The sequence below is a fragment of the Hypanus sabinus genome, chromosome 9 (genome assembly GCF_030144855.1).
Source record: "Hypanus sabinus isolate sHypSab1 chromosome 9, sHypSab1.hap1, whole genome shotgun sequence".
Taxonomy (NCBI): Eukaryota; Metazoa; Chordata; class Chondrichthyes; order Myliobatiformes; family Dasyatidae; genus Hypanus; species Hypanus sabinus.
The window spans coordinates 118,271,617-118,287,855 of NC_082714.1; the positions used below are offsets into that span (position 1 = coordinate 118,271,617).

Here is a 16,239-nt window from a genome sequence, read left to right on the forward strand (position 1 = left end):
ACCTTCCACTGAACACAAACAACCATATTTATTTATTTTGTTAAAAATGGGGAAAACATTGTTTTTGTGCAATTTTAATCTAATTCGTCAGCCCAATATATGAGTACACATCTAAAAGCAGTTGAAAATATCAAAGACCCTGAAAGTAAGCAAATCACTTCGGCTGATCTTGCCTCTGCAGCTCCATAAACCCCACCCCTGCCCAAACTTAAAATTTCTATGTTGCAATTACAGGTAAAGTTACTTTATATCTCAATATAGTCACATCCCCTCTTCTGTCTTTACAGTCTCATTTTTTTAATGATCCTTTTCTAGAAAAGAGTGGATTTATTAGAATCCAGTTGCTGCTGACCTTGCTTCCAATTCAGAAGGTTTTGGGCTTTATAAATTCAGTTGCAGACAATCGCAACTGTCCTAAGGATCTAGGCGCATTGGTATTACATGTTTAATGAATTTACATGAAGAATTAGTGAAGTTTAGTAGATACTCTGTAAAAATACAACGTCCCATCACACACTAACAATATTTTTTATTAATGAGGGCTCAAACTTATATTCCCATGATCAACTGCAGCTCATCCACATCACTACTGCAAGCCTCACTTCACAGACTTCCCTGTCTTTTCTGAGGAATAATGTTATATAATTAAAGGAAAGTGCACCAAACAACAAAATATGGGCACAACCTCAACAATGTAGCTCTGTGAATTAGCTAGGCCTTTTTTTGTTGAAATGGATATTGTTAAGCTCAGGTAAGACAGTGAGAAGAGACTGAAGATACTGTCACCAAATTTAACACTCCTAGCACTGTCTCAGTGTGTTCTTAGTGGTGACATCTGAAAGTGGACATTATACAAAAGTGACAGGAAAGTTTGCTCAATGTCTCTTACACGTGCAGCTTGTATCATGTGTAAATAAAAAAAACAATTGCAGCAGGCAAATAGGAATGCTTCCAACAATAATTTTCCTTTCAAGTCAAAGAATATTGTCTCTCGCTTGAAGATTTTAAACATTCATGCACTACCTGTAAGTCAAAATTTCTCAACAGCACAGAGAAAATATTTTCATCAAATGAGCTTGTGTGGTTCAAGATAGTATGGTGCTACTTGCTGTAGAATAGGAGTAGAGCAGCATTCAATACATTATTTAGAAAACAAGAAGAAATGCTGTTCTTTGTTTTCTATGATCAACCTTAAGAATTATAAGTCTGTTGGGTCATATAAAGTGTTGAGTGCTCCCGGTATGGACTCTTGTATATCGGTGAGACTCAACATAGATTGGGAGACTGCTTTGCTGAACATCTATGTTCCATCCCCCTGGAGAAGCAGGATCTCCCAGTGACCAAACATTTCAATTCCACTTTCCATTCCCATTCTGTCCATGGCCTCCTCCACTGTTGGGATAAGGCAACACTTAGGTTGGAGGTACAACAGCTTATATTACGATTGGGTAGCCTCAAACCTGATGGCATGAACATTGATTTCTCAAGTGCCTCCACCCTAACCCTAACCCTAACCCCTTCACCATTTCCCATACCTTTGTTGCTCTCTCATGTTAACTCCTTGCATGATCATCACCTTCCTCTGGTACTTCCCTCCCCTCCCTTTCTTCTTTCTTCCATGGCCTTCCGTCTCTTTCACCAATCAACTTCCTAGCTCTTTGCTTCAGCCCTCCCCCTCAATAAGTTTCAGCTGTAAGTTTCACCTATTGCCTGGCATTTCTTGCTCCCATCCCCTCACCTTTCAAATCTACTCCTCAGCATTTTTCCCCAGTCCTGCCGAAGGGTCTCATCCCAAAACGTTGACTGTTCTTTTTTTTCCATAGATGCTGCCTGGCCTGTTGAGTTCCTCCAGCATTTTGTGTGTGTTGCTTGGATTTCCAGAATCTGCAGATTTTCTCTTGTTCTTAAAAATTGTGATACCATTTCACATTTCAGATATTGGGTTAATATAGGACCAAAAGACATAGGAGCAGAATTAGGCCACTCAGCCCATTCAGTCTACTTCACCATTCCATCATGGCTGATTTGTTATCCCACTCAACGCCATTTCTCTGCCTTCTCTCCATGATCTTTGTCGCCCTAACCACTCAAAAACCTATCAAACTCTGCTTTAGATATACTCAATGACTTAGCTTCCATGGCCATCTGTGGCAATGATTTCCATAGGTTTACCACTCTCTAGCTAAAGGAATTTCTCCTCATCTCTGCTCTAAATGGATGTCCCTCTGTACTGAAGCAGTGGTATCTGGTCCGAGTCTAACCCACCGTAGGAAATATTCTCTCCACATCCACCCTGTCTACATCTTTGAATATTTGATAGATTTCAATGAGAATCCTTCTCATTCTTCTAAACTCCAGTAGGTACAGAAGTGAGCAAATGTTCCTCTTATATTAACCCTTTCATCCTGAAATAACTTGTGTGATCATCCTCCGGACTCTCTCTAAAGCTAGCACATCTTTTCTTCGATAAAGGACCCAGAACTACTCACAATATTCCAAATGCAGTCTGACCAATACCTTATAAAGTCTCAGCATTACGTTGTTACTGTCATATTTGAATCTTTCTGAAATAAATGCTAACATTACATTTACCTTTCTTACCACTGTCTCAGCCTACAAATTAACCTTCAGTGACTCCTGCATGAGCACTCCAAGTCCCTTTGCACTTCTGAATTTTGAATTGTCTCCATTTAAAAAATAGCCAATGCCTTTATTTTTTCCACCAACATGGATGACCATACACTTCCCTACATTATATTCCACCTGCCACTTCTTCACCCATTCTCCCAAACTGTTTAAGTCCTTCTGAGGTCTTCCTGCATCCTCAACACTACCTCCACCCTATTTGTATAATCTGCAAATCTGTTCACAAAGCCATCAATTTATTCATCCAAATAAATGGATGTATATGTTAATATATACAATAAAGTGAAATGAATCAGTCCCAATACTGAGCCCTGTGGAACACCTCAAATCACCAACAGTCAACCAGACTAAGCCCCCTTTATTCCTACTCTTTGCCTCCTGCTAGTCAACCAAACATCTATCCATGCTGGTATCTTTCCTGTAACACCATGTCAAAGGGCTTCTGAAAATACAAGTAAACAACATACACTGGCTCTCCTTTGTCAATCCTGCCTGTTATTTCCTCAAAGAATTCCAACAAATTTGTCAGGCAAGATTTCCCTTAAGGGAACCACGCTGACATCTCCTGCTGAAATTATACTCCACGTCCTCGCTACTGTTCAGAGACCTATATATACAATTCCCGTTGGGGTCTTTTTATTCTTGCAGTTTCTTAACTTTACCCACAAGGATTCTGCAACTTTCGATTCTTTGTCATCTCTTGATTTACGTTTTTTTTTACTAACAGAGCCATCCCTCTTACTTTGTCTTCCTGCCTGTCCTTTCAATGCAATGTTTTTTTTCTTGGAAGTTAAGCTACTGACTATGATCTTCTTTCAATTACGAGTCTGTAATGCCCACAATATCATATCTGCCAAACTCTAACTGCATTACATAATCATCTACCTTATTCTGTATACTGCATGCATTCAAATATAACACCTTTAGTCATGTATTAATCACCCTTTTCAACTTCCCTCCCATGTTACACTTCAACTCATTGCAGTGGCAGCTATTATGCCCTATCATCTGATTGTCCTTCCTCACAGTTTCATTACACATGGCATCTACTTGTATTCCAACTGCTCCATCCTCTGCCCTATAGCTCAGCTCCTATCACCTTACCAAGTTAGATTAAGCCCACCACAAATGCTCTAACAAACCTGCCCGCAAGGATATTTGTCCCACTTGGGTTCAGATTTAACCCGTCCTTTTTGTACTGGACATACCTTCTCCAGAAGAGATTCCAATGATCCAGTGAACTGAAGCTTGCCTCCCTCCCATCCCTCACCACTTCCTCAACCATTCATACATCTGCACCATCATCCTATTGCTGCTCTGGCTAGCACATGGTACTGGGAGTAATCCAGAGAGATTATTACCTTGTAGTTCCTGATTTTCAGCCTCTTCCCTTATTCCCTATACTCACTATGAAGGATACTTCCCCCCTCCACCTTCCTCATTCGTGTCAGTATGCACCATGACCGCTGGCTGCTCACCCTACCTCTTGAGAGAATCTCCTCAAGAATATCTGGAAAGATAGCCCTAACCGTTTGAAACAAACAGATTCATGAATGCATGTTATTGATTTTCAAATGATTCTCAGTTTCCTCTTTCACTTGATTCTAGAATGATGTAAATATCAGTGAGCCAGTTATTGATACACATTGTTAGTTTCTGGCATGAACCTAGAAGATGATGATCAATCACAGCATCAGCCATTGGTTTAGCTCTTGAACACTGAAAGTTGGATAATATCATTCTCTTGGGACATTCTTGTGTAATATCATTCTTGTGGGACAGATTATACAGCGTTTGGATAAGCAAACTGATTAGGAGGAGGCAGCATAGCTTTGTGTGTGAGAAGTCATATTTGATGAATTGTTTGAAGAGGCAAACAAAAGAGTAAATAACTGTAGGGCAGATAATGTTGACTATTTGTACTTCAGCAAGGCTTTTGAGAAGGTCCCGGATTGCAGCCAGCTCTAGAAGTTTAGATCCTATGGAATTCATACTAACTGTAGTTCATAGTGGTCTCTTCCAGTTCTATTTGTTTTTGTATTCTTTTTTGTTGTCAGTTGGCACATTGGAGGGTTGAGGTTTGATGCTCTTGTTGCCATTTTCCATGTGGTGATCAGTTAATTTTATTGTACAAGGGAGGGGGTTGGCAGATTGGAGTTTGCAAGTTATGTTTTGTGCAGTGGGGGGTGGTTGGTTGATGTTTTTTCTTTGAATGATACATGGTCTTCATTGTTTTGTGGCTATCTGGAGAAGATGAATCTCGGAGTTGTATTCTGCATACATACTTTGATAATAAATGAACTTTTGAAACTTTGAATTTAGGGAGTGCTAGTTCGGTGGATTCAAAATTGGCTCAGAGGTAGGAAGCAGAGCATGGCTGTTGAAGGCACTTCATCAGAATAAAATGTGGTTACTACTGGCATGCCATAGGGCTTGGCTTTGGACACCTTTGTTATTTATTATTGATATAAACAATTTGGGACTGAACACACAAGATTCGACCAACAAGTTTTCAGATGACATGAAATTAGGAGATATTGTTGATAGAGACAAAACATATCATAGATTACAGGTACAGGGGACACTTATCAGTTAGGAAAGTTGACCAATGAGTGGCAAATGGATTTCAATACAGGTAAGTGTAAGGTAACGTATTTTGAAAAGTCAAACCAGAGTGGGATGCATATTCTAAATGCTTAGGCATTAGGAAATAGAATGGAACAGAGAGACACAAGAGCACAAGTACATACTTTGTTAAAAGCAGCTCATATACAGAAAGAATGGTGAAAAAGTGTTCATCAGTTAGGGTACTGGGTATAGAAGTTGGGACATTATGTTGCAGCTTTATAAGTTGTTGGTGAGGCACACTTGGAGTACTATGTACAGTTTTGGCCACACTGTAATAGGAAATATGTGCTTAAAGTGGAATGGGTACAGAAAAGGTTTACATAGATGACATGGAGGAGAATTGGTCAGGCTAGTTCTTTATACTTTGAAACTTTGGAGAATGTTTAAAATTATAAAAGGCATTAATAAGACGGATGATATCAGTCTTTTTCACAAGCTAAGGAGTCCAAAACTGGAGGTTCAAAATAAATTTATTTAGTAAGTGTATATATGTTCATGAAGGTACCTCCACGTTGTGTCTGTCAAAGCAAGCAAAAAAGACATTGGGCTTGTCTGGGAGCAACACCTTGTCATTTATTCAAGCCCCGCCACAGATACTAAGCATCTTTCTTTGATGAAAGTTTGGTCTGGAATTGTCACTTTGAATGTGAGGTGGCTTTCCAGAGTACATACCTAGACCATTTGTACTTCTCTGGGTCTCCAGTCCTGAAGGCCACTAATCTAGACCTCAACATATTGTGGATCATAAATGAAGGGTGAGAGAGGAAACATTTAAAAGGGACTTGAGGGTCAACTTTTTTAATTCAGAAGGATTTGAATGTTTATTTATTGAGATCCAGTGTAGAATAGGTCCTTCCAGCCCTTCGAGCAGGGCCATTCAGCCATCCCCCAATTTAATCCTAGCCTAATCACAGGACAATTTACAATGACTAATTAATGTACCAAATATTTCATCATTGGACTGTGGGAGGAAACCGAAACACCTGGAGGAAACACACATGTTGATGAGGAAAATATACAAACTCCAGACAAGCAACAACAGGAAATGAACCTGGGCTGCTGGTACTGTAAAGCATTGTGCTAACCATTACACTTCCATGTCACCCCACATATAAAGAACAAGCTGCCTGAGGTTGAGGCCGGTACAATACTATCATTTGAAAAGTATGAGGATAGGTAGGGGCCTGGAGGGATACGGGCCAAATGCAAGAAATTAGACTAGATAGGTGGGCAATGTGGTTTGATGGACTTTTTCAGATGAAAGTCTTGTACTGTCTTCATGCCTCATTGTATCCATATGATAGCTGCTTATCGATTGAAAAGTGACACTTAGTTGAAAACAGTTTCACTTTATTTCAAAATGCATCAGTGATAACTTAGGATATATTGAGGGTAAAGTAATCATATTTAACCATTGCAATTTCTATTTCTTTCTCTGGGTAATCAAAGTAAAATAAACTAGTTTGTTGATTTGCATAGAAATACAGAAAATAGGAGCGTTACCTGGCCATTTCAGCCCACCTTGTCTGATCCGACATTTAACATGATCATGATTGATCTACTTTCCTGCTCTCTCCCCACACCACTTGATTCAGGTGCTCTATAACTTACCTTGTTTGTGATAATAATTAACACTTCTCGCACCTTCAGAAGATAAGAGTCAAAAATGCTACAGCACATGAAAGGCAAGAATATCAGGCACACATGAGGAAATTCAGGTTCCTAACGTTTGCCCAGATATTAAGCTAAAAGGTAAAGACTGTATATTAAGGGGCTAGGGATTATAAGAGAATGAATAAAAAACTAAAACATAAGGAAGTTGAAATCTGTTGTGAATTCTGTAAATGTGATCTGTCTTTTTGGAAGTCTGATCCTGTTGAATGTTTGTGTATGAGTAATGGACATGACTAAGAAATTAACGAGAGTAAATTTGAAGACAAAAACTATGTTAATCAAGTATTCTGGCTTTCATGTGACTTGTGGGGAAATGAATGCAAAATCATTGACATTTGCTGTATGGAACCTTGTTATGAAAACTAATACATTCACTTCTTATTACAAACAACTTCATGATTTTTTTTAATGATTATAGACTTCATATCTCCTTTTATATGTTTGTGTGAATGAACTTGAACAGTTCAGAAAAAAGAGTTAATTGAAACATAAGAATATTAAATCTCGAAATAAAACCAATAACAACTGGAAAATTGGAAATAAAAAATTTGATCAATTAAAATCAGTAAGATTAATATTTTAGCTGTGACTCTTCTGAGGAGATTAATTGTCTAGAAATGTAATCGTGCTTGGAAAGTGCAAGACAGTGCTGTTGTGCTTCGGACCCTCGCTTGTTTGCCCAGATGTCTTTACTGACTGTGATCTTCAACTGTCCACTTTGAATTCATTAATAGTGTTGTTTTCCAGACCATCAATTTGTGAATGATTTCTAGAGCACCTGTTGGAACCAAGTAACTAAGGGTAACCATGTCTTGAATCTAGTAAAATTATACTGGAGCTGGAGAGCATTGTGGGCAATAAGGAAAAAAAGCCACAAAAAAATAGGCTCCTTGCTTTACCGTTAACATTTTTGAGAAGAAGATCCTCAGCCAATTCCATGACAGGCACTATCATCCCTAGCATTGAGAACATCTTCAAAAGGCAATACCTCAGAAAGGCTGTATCTAGCATTAAGGACCCCTATCACCCAGGACATGCTTCCTTCTCATGGTTACCTCAAGGAGAAGGTGCAACAGCCTGAAAGCATACTCTCAATGTTCTAGAAACAACTTCTTCCCCTCTGCAATCAGATTTCTAAATGGACAATTAACCCATATACACTACCTCACTACTTTTTATTTGCTCCGTTTTTGCACTACTTAATTAATTTAATTACTTAAAATATATATTTCATTGTAATTTCTAGTTTTTTACTATTATGTATAGCAATGTATTACTTCTGCAAGACAATAGATTTCATGACATATGCCAGCGATACTAAAACTGATTTTGATTCTGATTCTGACATTAACATCCAAGGGATGAATTAAGATCAAGGTTAAGCAAAAGTAGAAGGTATCCAAGGTTCTATAACCCCAGCGTGAAGCTTCAAGGACTTGGTCTTGGAGTAATATAAACTTAAATCACTTGAATTGACTGGTCCAGATTATTAGAAATAGCTAAAAATCCCAAAAGTCAATATATAAATTACTACAATAACAAAGAATACAATTTTAATACACAAAATACATAAAATGTGAGGTTGGCCATTCAGGATTGAGGTAAAAAAAAGATTTTTTCATCCTGAGGATAGCGAATCTTTGTCATTCTCTTTTCAAGATCATTGCAATATTAGTCACTGAATATATTCAAGTCAGAAATCAATGTTTACTTATCAATGAATATGGTAATATGGGGAAGGGAAGTGATGCTGAAGTAAACAATCAGAGCTGCCTGATTGAATGGGAGAGAAGACATGAGAGGAAGAAAGGCTTCTCCTGTTTTGTTCTTTTGAGTTCTTATATAGTAACAGAGTAAGTTGGGTAAGTGTCTTGTAATGGCCCATCACCCAGATAAGTCACACATAAAGAAGTAGGAGGAGCTCAGCAGGTCAGGCTGTATCTATGAAGAGAAATGGGGAGTCGACGTTTCAGATAGAGACTTTCATCAGAACTGGCAGTGTACACGGTTAAAACAAACTGTTTTTGGCACCAAAATCCACCCGTTCCTTTCCACCTCTAGTGCCCACGATGGAATCTGGCTTCACCTGCCGTCATCTTTCACACTTCCTCAGTCCATGTTGCCTACTCACTCCTGACTCAATTCTCCTGTCATCTTTATACTGACTAATTTCCCTCTCTACTTTCAGTCCTGATGCAAGCTCTTGACCTGAAATGCTGACAACCCTTTTCCTCCCCACAGATTCTACACTACCCACTGAGTACCTACAGCAGTTTCTTTGAAGCCAGTTTGCTTTAACACATGGTAGGTGCTTACAGTCCAAAGCCTGTTTACAGAAGCAGCATAAATTCACTCTTTGCCTCAAGAATGCAACTGTCCGTCAGTCTGGCTGTAGGCACAAGGGTCTTAAATACGATAGAATCTTATGTGCATAACAGTGACCAGACAAGATTTGTTTTTATCATTAGTTCTGTATAACAAATCAATCATTTAACCGTTATATAAATCATGTTTTCATAAAAGCTGTTTGTTCTCAAGAGATTCACCAGGAAAACAATATATGCAAATTTTATGCACATAGAATTCAAATGATTCAAAGGACCAATATATTAAAAATATAATCAATAAACAATGGCTAATGACCAATGTATTAATTAGTTTATTAGCAAGTGACATGAATACAGTGATCAATAATGCTGTTGAGAAGCTACTGAAATTTAATATTATCAGCTGAGCAGGATTTTCCTCAAGCCAATTCACTTCTTAGTCAGTTTGTAGTCTCTGCCCACCTGCACTTACCTGAGCCAGATGTGAAAGGCAGACATTGCTAGCCCTCGGCACCAAGGAGACAGGTCACGAAATTGACAAGGCCTTAGTTAGCACTGAGGCCTCACAAACACAACACTTTGATAAACTTGGTTAGAAGGCACTAACATCAGTTTTATAGCAGCATGGAAGCTGCTGAACCCCTTCAACAAGCTTGAATTGTCATTGATCTTAAGGACATTTGAAAACCATTGAAGTTATGTTTTTAAATACACAAAATAACTACAGTTCACTAATACATGCTAAAACATGCAGAAATCAGTCAGAATATTAAGCATAATACAATAGCATTTAAAATAAATTTAACTTGGCCATTCTACAAGCTGAGAATCCTTTTCAACAGTCATAACTTTGATCGCACACTGACCTGGCATGAGATCAATAGGTGGTTCCATGGTGTAATACCAGGGGGCCTCAATGAGATTGCACTTCATCATTGCCACATATAGTTTGACATCCATTGACAGTGTTGTGACAGGTGCAGAACTATTTGTTAAACAATTATTTGATCCCAGGTGGGATTGCTCTGCTGCTGGAGAGGAAAAGATCTCGAGGAGAATGTTATCCTGATTTTTTGCAATTTGGATATGGACTATAGACATTTTAAAAAGTAATTTAGTTTTTTTTTACATTCTGTGTTTGTCACGCGATCTTTCTTTTCTTTGTGTGTAGGAAAGGGGGATTTGGCGGTTGATGTGCCTGTTCCATTTCTATTTATTTATTGTGCAGGGAGGAGGGATTTGGCGGTTGATGTGCCTGTTCCATTTCTATTTATTTATTGTGCAGGGAGGAGGGATTTGGGGGTTGATGATCATACTACCACCCTTTTCTTTTTTGGTTTCATGACTATCTGGTGAAGAAGAATTTCAGAGTTATATACTTTGATGATAAATTAACCTTTGAAACATTGAACCTTTAACATCCCCATATTTACACTAAATGGGGATTTAAATTTAATTTACATTGGCAGTGGTGGCCAAGAAAGTGCATGAATGCACCATAATAATACTCTCAAGAAAGTAATAATATGGAAGATGACATGGAAGGCCTTAAAGCTCTCCTTTTCTTTTTTCTGGCCATCAGACCTAGCCAGTTTCCCTCCACCACCCAGCAGAACTTGCCCTCACTCTAAATAATTTCTCCTTTGGCTCCTCACACTTCCTTCAAAGAAAAGCTGTAGTCATGTGTACTCGCATGGGTCCCTGCTATGCCTGGCTGTTTGTTGGCTACGTGGAACAGTCTATGTTCCAAGCCTACACTGGTAACTGTCCCGTACTTTTCCTATGCTACATCAACGAATGCATTGGGGCTGATTCTTGAACCTGTGCTAAACTCGTCTACTTCACCCATTCTGCCTTCAACTTCTACCCTGCCCTGAAATTTACTGGTCCATTTCTGGCACCCACCTCCACTTTCGTGATCTCACGGTCTCTAGCTCCAGAGATAGCTTATCCACTGACATCTATTATAAACCCATGGACTCCCACTGATACTTGGATTATACCTCTTCCCACAATCCCTTTCTCTCAATTCCTCCATCTCTGCCGCATCTTCTCTTAGGATGAGGCTTTTCATTCTAGAATGAGGAAGATGTTCTCCTTTTTCAAAGAAAGGAGCTTTCCTTCCTCCGCCATCAACACTACCCTCAACTGCATCTCTTCTATTTCACACACATCTGCTCTTACCCCATCCTCCCACCGCACTACCAGGGATAGTATTCATCTTGTCCTCACCTACCACCCCACGAGACTCCACATCTAACACATAATTCTCCAGAACTTCCGCCATCTCCAACAGGATCCCACCACCACACACATCTTTCCTTCCCCTCGCACCAGCTTTCTGTTTTCTGCTGAGATCACTCCTTATGTGACTCCCTTGTCCAATCGTCCCTCCCCACTGATCTCCCTTCTGGCATTTATCCTTGCAAGAGGAACAAGTGCTACACTGGCCTATACACCTCCACCTTCACTACCATTCAGGGTCCTAAAGAGTCCTTCTAGGTGAAACAACACTTTACGTGTGAGTCTGTTGGGGTCATATACTGTGTCTAGTGCTCCCTGTGTGCCCTCTTGTAAATCGGTGAGACCCGACGTAGATTGGGAAACTGCTTCACTGAGCACCTATGCTCCGTCTGCCAGAAAAAGTGTGATTTCTCAGTGGCTACCCATTTTATTTCCACTTCCCAAACCCATTCTGATATGTCCATCTATGGCCTCCTCCACCGTCGTGTTGAGGCCATACTTAGGCTGGAAAAGCAACATATATTCTGTTTGGATAGCCTCCAACCTGATGGCATGAACATCAATTTTTCAAACTTCTGGTAATGCTCCCCACCCCTCCCTCTCCTTCACCATTTCCCATTCCCTTTTCCCTTTCACACCTTATCTCCTTGCCCATCCATTGCCCCCCTCTGGCGCTCCTCCCCCCTTTTCTTCCTTTCATGGTCTTCTGTCTCTTTCGGCAATCAACTTCCCAGCTCTTTACTTCATCCTTCCCCCTTCAGATTTCACCTATTATCTTTTGTTTCTCTCTCATCTCCCTCTACCTTTTAAATCTACTTCTCAACACTTTTTCTCCTGCCCTGAAGGGTTTCAATCTGAAAAGTCGACTGTACAGTTTTCCATAGCCTGGCCCGCTGAGTTCCTCCAGCATTATGTATGCGTTGCTCAGATTTCCAGCATCTGTAGATTTTCACTTGTCCGTGAAGAAGGTATGGATTTATTATTGAGTTGGATGGAGAAATGTCACAACAGTACACCTTTTATACTTTGCCTGAAGCAGAAACCCCTTTCATCTTTATCAGGCAATTTTATTGCACAAGTTACATCAACAGGCTCAGAGAATTGCAGCCCTGTGAAAACAAGTTGCCTCTAAAGATAGAATATACATGAAACAAAAGATTTTTTATAGGAATCATGCTCTCTAGACTAGATATATGTCAACTAGAGATTGCTGAAAGATTGCAAACTTAATGCAACTAATGTGATTCCTGCTAACATCGCATTAGACTGGGAAGCAAAACATTCTTCCAATGCTTCAATAAAGTTCTATCCACTTGCATTGAACAGTTCCTCCAAATTAATAGCTGAAAGGAAGTGACAGTCTATTCATGGGTTGTTAGAAACCCAGACATCCCTATTTTATGGAAAAAGTCTGATTCAGTCTGCTCCACTTCAGACTTTCAGAAAATCCCTGAGATGTTTCTCTTCCAAATATTTCCTTTTGAAGAAACCTTTTATTTTTTAATCAATCATTCTGATGGAAAGTGATTTCCAGACCTTAACCATACCATTCTAAACTTTTCCTCATGTATTCTCCAGTTCTCTTGCCAAACAATTTAAATCAGTTTTATGATGTTAAAGTAATGAAAACAATTTCTCTTTATTTATTCTGTCTAAACTCTTCATGATCAGACACCCTCTCAGACCTCCCCCTCCTAATTTTCTGTCTCAGCAAAAATCCTTAGTCATTTTCTCCATAGTGGATTACCATGAGCAGGAGTTGTACACTGGGCACTTCCTGACTAAAAACACTGAGGCAGTGCCTTCTTCACCACCACCTGACACGAAGTGAAGACCATGACAAGAAGCAAGAAACTCAGTGTTTTGTCCCACCAACTCCACACCAACCATGAAGCATCCACTTATACTAATCCCGCAATAATCCAATTTTACTCTCCCGCCACCATTCACTTACACCCTCAGAGAAATTTACAGTAGCTAATCAACCGACCAACCTGCACTCCTCTGGGATATGCGAAGGAATCGGAGCACCGAAAAGGAATCCAACATTGTTAGAGATTACAAGCAAACTTCACATGGAGGTCCGGATTGAAACCGTGAAGCAGCAGCTTCTCAAGATCATTTGTGGCACTGTGCTGCCCTGAAAATGATCTTGAGAATTATCCGTTTTTAACATATATAACATGAGGTTACTAGCAGCAGATTCAAACTCAGGAAAGCTGAAATTCGTCTTTCATTTCTGATATTTTGCAAACTCCTAATCCTGTTTTGAAACTGATAACATCTCTAAGGTACATGACAGGATTGATGTGGAGAGGATGTTTCCTCTTGTAGTATTCTTGAATCAGGGAGATGGGGCTGCTTAAAAATAAAATGGCACTCATTTATGATAGCGTAAGCTGATTCTTTCTTTCTCAACGAGGTTCTAGAGTTTTTGATAATGCCTTCCTCAAGGGAAGAGGCAGAAATGACTTTGAATGCATATAAGGCAAACTTACATAAGCTCTTGATAAGCAAGGAAATAAAGAGTTCAAGAGCAGGCAGGAATGTGGAATGGATGTTGCTGTCAGATCACCGGTGGATTTATTGAATGGTGGAGAAGACAAGAGGGGTTGGGTGACCTATCCTGTTCCTAATGTTTATGAGTTATGTGTTTCTTTTGGTGTTGCAACAGCCACTATAGTAGTTTTGGATTGCATTTGATGATTAGGGACAACTGTACTATTACAATATTATTTTGGATTCCTGTGAAGACAAGATTTTAAATTCTGGTCCTTTGTAGCCATATACAGCAAAACCATTGGAATATGATAAATAATTTGAGAACAATATATTAAAAGATGATTTAGAGAAAAATAATTGTCACTTATTCTCCGACCATTCCTGCTCACTTGAGAACATTTCAGCACTTATCAAAAATTGTGGGTTGAATACTCACTCCAGAGATTTGAACTCAGACAATCCATAGCAGTATTGATACTGTGCTGCATTGTTGGAGTCAGTCTCATGAGGCCCCAGGCAGAGGTCCGATTTCAAGTGCACAAGATTGCACAGCATTGGTTCAAGAAGAGCAGCAGAATTGGAAATGCTATCAATCCCCACTAGATTTCAGAAAATGAGTTGACATTTTAGGTTGATGACCTCTCATTAGAATATTAGGTCATGAAACTGATATGTTAATATTTCCTCTCTGCTGGTTTCTCCACAGATAAGTGTTTTTAGTTAGCTCTGTAACTAGGCCAAAATTTGTTCCTCACTCAATGACAGAGATGATTTGGTCATCATCATATTTCTTTATGTGGGTCTCCCATTGACTGCCTGATTCTAAGGGAACACGAGTGAATCTGCAGATGCTGGAAATAAATAAAAACACATAATGCTGGCAGAACTCAGCAGGCCAGACAGCATCTATGGGAGGAGATAGTGACGATATTTTGGGTTGCAGCCCTTTGAAGGGTTTATGTATGTTTTCAGTTGTGTCTCATCATTTTCATTTAGCAACAAGGAATATTTGTCACATCAATAATGTTCAAGGGAGACATAATGAATGCAAAATAGTTATCAAAATTTTTTTTGTTAACTGATTATTTACCTTATGATAACATCTGAAATATGCAGCTCGTTCATCTGAAAACTTTTCCAGTCGTTTGGGACCTTTACTTGATGCCTTCTTTAGCACAAGCCAGCACCTTTGGTAAATCTACAGTGCGTAGAAGTAAAAGAAAATATATGTCAAATGCTTCTGTTTTGGTTGTACCTATGAGAAAAACAAAAATACATATTAGCTAAATCTAAAGTAAATATGATACAGGTTTTCAGTCACACCATGTCTACTATTGGAAATGCTACCAATGGAATATAGCGGAAATATAAACCAGTCAGCTTGATTTAGTAATAGGGAAAGGGCTAGAATGCATTGTTAAATTATTAACAAAGCACTAAAAATTAAACAAAAAAATATGCAGAAACAATGTGGATGTATAAGTGGGAAATTGCATTTGCCAAATCTTTTAGAACTTTCTGAGGTTGGAACCGGCCGAGCAGATAAGGGGAATCTAATGAATTTGAAGCTTGGATCTAATGATCTTTCTGAAGTTCTTGATGACATTCTACCCAAGAGGTAAGATTTAGCCAGAAGGTAGTGATACTGTGGAATTCACAGACAACTGTGGAGGTAAACTGTGGAGGTATATTTAAAGCAGGGGATGATAGATTCTTGATTAGTATGTGTGTCAAAGATTAAGGGGAGAGGCAAGAGAATGGGGTGGTGAATGATAATATATCAATGATGATAGAATGGCAGAGCAGACTCATGGGCCAAATGGCCTAATTCTGTTCCTATGTCTTATGGTCTTAACCAATAAGTAAGCAAAATTAGAGGACATAGTATTGAGGTAATGGATTAGGATGGATTGAGGACTGGTTAACAGATGAAAATAATAAAAATAGGATTAAAAAGACTATTTTCAGGTTGGGATTGAGTAACCAATGGGATGCTGCAGAGACAGGTAATGGTCCTCCAGTCATGGAAAAATGACTGGATTCACTTAGCATTTTGGTGTAAGGGTGTTTATTAGGTGTGTCTAAAATCAAACTCAAAAAGATTAGTGAAAATAATGAAAACTGTCAACATTTACCAAATAAGATATCTACTAGAAAACTCAATAGCAGCTCCATACTTTGTCCAGTGTGAACTCCGGGCAGCCCCTGTCTCTCTCTC

At 39.1% G+C, this 16,239-nt stretch overlaps 1 protein-coding gene across 1 annotated transcript in view; it reads right to left on the minus strand.

Moving 5' to 3' along the window:
* LOC132398909 (docking protein 5-like) overlaps positions 1 to 16,239 on the minus strand; it is a 492,926-nt gene that overhangs the window by 238,129 nt on the left and 238,558 nt on the right. Inside the window, exon 2 of the mRNA XM_059978743.1 lies at positions 15,112 to 15,219. Coding sequence (XP_059834726.1) covers positions 15,112 to 15,219 — 108 coding nt within the window. The remainder of the gene's footprint in view (positions 1 to 15,111; positions 15,220 to 16,239) is intronic.